The sequence below is a fragment of the Peromyscus leucopus genome, chromosome 23, assembly GCF_004664715.2.
Source record: "Peromyscus leucopus breed LL Stock chromosome 23, UCI_PerLeu_2.1, whole genome shotgun sequence".
In the NCBI taxonomy this organism is placed as follows: domain Eukaryota; kingdom Metazoa; phylum Chordata; class Mammalia; order Rodentia; family Cricetidae; genus Peromyscus; species Peromyscus leucopus.
Genome location: NC_051082.1, coordinates 39324906 through 39330905, shown reverse-complemented (window position 1 = coordinate 39330905; position 6000 = coordinate 39324906). Strand labels below are relative to the sequence as shown.

Sequence of the window (6000 nt, the reverse complement as noted above, 5' to 3'; positions counted from 1 at the left end):
AGCGAGCACCGTGGGGGCGGGTCCCAGGCGCGAGAGCCGCCGGGGCTCGGCCAATCAGAGGCGGGCGGCGGGCGCGGGCGGCGCGTGCGGCCGGGCTGTGAATGGGGCGCGGCGGTGGCGGCGGCCGAGGCGAGAGCCGGCGCGCGGGCGGGCGCACTTTCTCCTCAGCGCCGGGCGGGGGCGGCGGCGGCAGAGGCAGAGGCGGCGGCAGAGGCGTTCTGCTCAGCTCCCCTCAGAGAGCGCTGCGGGGCCCGGCGCTGCGCGGCTGCGAGCAGCCAGGACGACGTGCCGGGCATTTCCCCAGCTCGCTGACAACTTCTCCGCGGCCCGGCTCGCGCTCCATCGGAGCCCGGACGCCGCCCCTCAGCGCCCGCCGCTGCCTCCGCGGGGCTGCGCGCTCCCGCCCGCCCTGCCCGTCCCGCGGCGCCCGGGGGTGGCGGCTCCGCGGCATGGCCCGCGCCCGGCCCTCCGTGGCGGGCGGCGGCGGTGCGGCGCCCCCTGAGCGTGCGGGGCCCGGGCGGCCGCGGAAGAGCCGGACCGGCTACCACTGCGACCCCGAGCGCCCCGGGCTGCGAGCGGCGCCCCAGACCCCCGGGCCGGGCGCGGGCCGGCGGGCGGCAAAGTTGAGGCCGGGCCGCGGGTGGTGGGCGCTGCTGTTGCTCCAGCTGCACTTGCTGCGGGCGCTGGCGCAAGGTAGGTGGCGGGCCTGACTGGGGTGACACCCCCCGAGATGGACTTTGTGGGCGCCGCCCGGGGTTGGCTTTAGGGGTGCGCAATCCCGGGGTGGACTCTTGGAGCGCGCGCGCCGCCCGGGGTGACACCCCAGGGGTGAACTTTGTGGGCGCCACCTGGTCTAGATTATGAATGGATATCTCTGAGGTGACTTTGCAAGTGGACATCTGTGAGCTGGGCTTCAGGGGCGCACAATCTTGGGGTGACACCCTGTGGTATACTTTGTGGGTGCCATCTGGGATGGGCTGTTATGAGTGGATACCTTCGGACTGAGTTTCAGGGGTGCACAATCTTGAGGTGATACCTTTGGAGTGAACTATATTATGGGTTTACAACCCTGAGGTGACTTTGCAGGTGGATACCTCAGGGCTGAGCTTTAGGGTTGCACAGTCGCGGGGTGACACCCCTGAGGTGGAGTATGGATGCCCACCTCTCGGCTGGGCTGGGAGGGTGCACACCCCTTGGGGGATGGACTCTTGGAGTGGGCATCACCTGGCATGGGTTGTATTACGAATGGACATCCCCGGGGTGGACTTTAGAAATGGATGCATCTGGGCTAGGCCGTGGGGTCTGAAATACTGGAGCGCACACCCCTGGGACGGACTGTTTGAATGGTCACTCCCTAGATTATATGAGTGCACATCCCTGGTGGACTTTAGGATTGATACCCCTGAGGTGGATCCTGTGGGGTGCGTTCAGCCTGGAGTAGGCTATCTTTGGGGTGTACTTTGGGGATGGACATTACTGGAGTAGATAACCCTGACACGGGCCCTGAGGGTGTTGGCATTTTGGATGGGCTCCATAAATGGGTGCTGCTTGAGTGGACAGCTTTGGCGTGGACTCTGGGGGTGCGCGCCGCCTGGGGTGGATCCTCTAGGGTAGACTTTGTGAGTGCAGCCTGGAGTGACCTAGGGGTTGTGGGTGCCCCTCGGCGCAGCGCTGGGAACTTTGCGAGCGTTTAGGGTCTCCCACCCTCTGAATCACCGGGTCGGGACTGCGGGTCGCTAGGTCTGGAGGCAGCTAAAGGGTTAATGCGGTGTGCCTCTAATTCGCACTGCAATCGGAGCGCGCTGACACCGAGTAGCAGGAGAATGCGCCCTGTGTGTTGTGTGTTGCATTTTCTTTTCTTTTTCTTTTTTAAATCGGAGCCCTGGAAGAACCTTTAAAGTTGAGCCCCAGCCACCGTGGCTTCAAAGAACGCCCAGCGCGTCCTATTGCACTGATTAAACACAAGCTGATTCGTATCTGAGTCTGCACCGCAGAGTCTTGTTAACGATGAGTGACATCCGCGGTGGACTTCAAATATCAAGTGCCAGTCACCACCAGTCTCTCTTTCCCCATTTCTCCCCAGGGCTGCCTCCCCTCCCCTAGTCCTGATGCCTCGCCCCTAGTGGGTGCCTAGTACTCGGTGGAGCAAAACTTTGAGGGCCCCAGCTTTGCCTCCAGGCTTTGTTTTTCTCCCTCGGTTGGCTTCTGTTTGGAACACGGAGGTGTTCTCTAAAATAAGGAAAGGGGATCTGCGGATTCCAGGTGACCTTTTGCAAATGGAGATGGACTCTCTCCCGAAAGAGCTTTCCCTCCTAAATCTGGATTTCCGCTGCTTAAACCTGAAGCATGCATGTGCTAGTCAGCTCTCTCTTCCCCGGGGAGGTTGCTGGTCTCAAAACTGAAAAAACTAGACATAATCGTGTTAACATGACTTTTGATGAAGTCTTTAAAACAAATAGTGAACCTGGTTTACTCTTGGTAGTTTAGAAAAATTAACTTTCGAGTTCATTCCTTGTATCCTGGAAGCTTACCAAAGTAAGGCGTTGAGTATTTGGAGATTGAAGGAAATAGGTAGATTATACTTAAATTACAAAGAGCTATGTTCTGTGTTATATGTGCCATGAGTTATGTGTGGTAAAACCCCAGTGATTTAAATGCAACACTTAAAAGTCTGACTTCAAAATTACAATGAGATAGCTTAATAAGACTCTAATAACTTAATATTCTTATTTGAGCTTATCTAATGTTATCTGGGTGGCAGCCCTTTTCCTCTTAGATTTTGATAAATTCCCCCTTTCATGTTTTCTGTATGGAAACAAATCACCGTGTTTCTGGTTACTTTTAGCCCTCCACACCTAACATCCTCATTTCACTTTTTTCTGGCACCTTTTACCTAAGGATGTCATCCAGGAGGAAAAGCATTTACTGATTGTGTAAAATGGAATCTGTAGGTTGTCAGAGGAACCAGGTTCAAGTGAAGAAATCGAGATCACTTAGGATGACCTTCAGAGATGGAGTTCAGTTTCTCTTCTTAAAAATGAAAGTGACTTTCACTTGACGACAGTCACCTGTACATTTGAAGATTGGCACACCGCTTTGAACAGTGGGAAAGATCTGCTACAGCTCTTGTTTTGAAGTGTATCCGAGTTTATCAGCTGCACCTTGCACGCCCTGTAAAGTGTTGCCCTTTCACAATTGTAATGTTAGTGAAAATTATTAATTTTTATAAATACATGTACTAGACAACAGCCATACTTTTCAAAGAGAGGAAGGAATCCTTTATTACTTCTTGCCAATAAAAACACAGGCACCCATTTCACATTTATATGGTGCACGAAAGTATGCAGATCTTTTAGTGTAAAATTTCAAATAGGTTGTCACAAATTTTAAATTCATCGACAGCTTTCTGTTCTTTGTGCTATGTGAAATGTGTAATATATCCATCATTTTTTATATCATATTGAAAATTCATATTACAGAGGAGATGTCACCATTTGACAAAACCTCATGTATCTTGAAAATGAAAATTCCGGTGCCGCTGTCGAGATTTCTGATGAGATGATGAGTTGGTCATATGCACAGGAATGCTTTCTCTAGAATCCTTTCAGATAAAATGTAACATTTTGCATGGAACAGTTACCACTAAGTTGAAACTGTCATAATGCCATATTGATACTGTGTATCTATCTAAGGCCATTTCTAATTCCTCTGTTGGGTTTTCCTCTTAGGATACTTCCTATGGGTCGGCTTGGTCATGATTTCTAGCAGACAGTGAGGGCAACATGTTTACTAAAAGTTATATACGTATAGCTGAAGTTACAAGCGGGGAATAGATTTCTGGCCATGATGTAAAGCATCAGGTTTGGATCTTACAAGTGTAACTTCAGGATGTACTGCAGTTTCTTCTCTGTACATGGAAATGGAAATTATATTCTCTGCTTATTGGTGTGTGTTTAATTGTTCATGACTCGTCTGGATTTTTAAAACGCCAAGTTGTTAGTTCTGGAAGGCAGGTGGCAATGCATGCTTTCTTTATGCTGTGCACCAAGTATGAGTGGTTCAGAAAGAGGGCTTCTGAGGCAAGGGATGCATCATAGGGACAGGGGTGTCTTGGGCTGGAGAATTCTGTTTCTCTGGAGCTGAGGTGGCTCCATTGATAAAATGCTTGCTGGGCAAACATGAAGAGCTGAGTTCAGATCCTCACTTAAAAGTCCTGATGACTCTAACACTGAGGGAGGGGTAGGACAGAGTCAGGCAGATCCCTTGAAGCTGCTTGGCCAATCAGATTAGCAGAATTGCTAAGTTCTGGCTTCAGTGAGAGACCCTGTCTCAAAAAAGAAAATGTTCTTTCCAGTCTCTTGGATCTGCTCTTCTCAAACACTGCATTAGAATCAGGTGGACATTTGAGGGTATGCAGGACCAGCTCATTTCGGGTGAGCCACCAAGTGCTTTCCAGGTGACTCTCATGTCCACTGTCGCTTGAGAATCCCTGGCTACATTGCTTTGTTGTCTCACTCCAGTTACCAGCTGACTTTCTGGAAGCTTCCCTAAGCCAGTGTTTCATAGCTTGGCTGCACACTAGAATCCTTTGGGAGCTCTGAGGCAGGATTGGACTTCTAGACTTTGTTGATTTGAGGTTTGAGCTAAGCAGTAGGATCTCTAGACTCCCCAGTTGGTTCTGATGATTAGTCAGGTTTGGGAACCGCTGTTCTGTGAGCCTCCATTCCCCCTTTAGTCTTGTCCCCAAGCCTTCAGATCTTAGTAGACCTGGAATCTGTGTTCGATCAAACCCGGCATGGGTCCCAGGCTCGTTTTCTAATCAGTCCTTTTACTTTGCATTGTGTCCCTTGCTAATGCAACTGTTCAGCTCCTGCCTTGTGCTGCTCTGAGGATTGCATTAGAATCATTAGTGACACTTATTTATATGACAGGGTTTCCTGTGCAAACTCCCCATGCAAACTCACTGTGTAGCTAAGGATGACCTTGAACTTCTGACTTCTACATCCTGAGTTCTTGGATTCTGTGACATGTACCACCATACCCAGTTTATTGCTAGTGAAATTGAAAGAGTACAGTTGCCTAGGCTTCACACCAGACCTGTTAGGTCTCAAAACAATATATTTAAAAAGGTTCCATGTTCTGTATGGCTCAGTGGTTAAGAGAACACATGGCTTTTCACAACTATCTGTAACTCTAGTTCCAGGGGATCTGATGCCCTCCTTTGGCCTCAGAGGGCACTGCACACATGTGGTGCACAGGTATATATGTTCAGGAAACACCCATACACAGAAATATATATTTTTTAAAACGGGGGTTCTACATATGAGCTTGTCATATTCTATTTTGTTTCTGTCCTCGTGTTGCTAATCCCATAATCTCACTGAATTTGCTGGCACTCTTACCCTATTTTCCTATGGTCTGAGCCACTTTCCTCATGCCATTTCCCAGCTGTGGGTAAAATCTGCTAATTATCCTTTCTGCCACTTGTTTGATGGAGAAATAACAAAGCAGTGTTAATTGAGGTCACTGCAAGTCTAGCCTCCCTTTGAGCTCCTATTGTTTTCCATTAATCCATATGCGCTTTGTGGTCCCCTCTTCCTCTTACCCTCTGAACCAATTCCTTAATTCTGTAGTTTGAATTGGAGCTGGAGCATGGGCTCCAGACCACCTTGCTTCACTAGAGTCTTATACTTAGCGCTCAGACACTGAATGGAATCTTCCTAGACCACTGTGGGTTTAACAGAGGGCCACTAGTCACTTGATTGGGTAAACTATTGTCCCTTTCTATGAGGTCTGCATGTAACCACTTTAATGGTCCCTTATGAACCAAGGATGAGTTTATCCTTCACTCCCCCCCCTTTCTAAACATCTGTGTGTGAGTGTGCATGTACAAGAGCACCACACCAGTGTGGAGGGCTGTGAGGATTGCTTCTCTCCTTCCACCATGATGGTCCCAGGGATTGACCTCAGGTTGGTGACAAAAACCTTTACCACTGAGCC

General features: G+C 50.0%; 1 protein-coding gene across 1 annotated transcript in view; it reads left to right on the top strand.

Annotated features, from left to right (window-relative positions):
* Positions 1-449: 449 nt before the first annotated feature.
* Sdk1 (sidekick cell adhesion molecule 1) overlaps positions 450-6000 on the top strand; it is a 970573-nt gene continuing 965022 nt past the window's right edge. Inside the window, 1 exon segment of the mRNA XM_028887375.2 lies at positions 450-693. Coding sequence (XP_028743208.1) covers positions 450-693 — 244 coding nt within the window.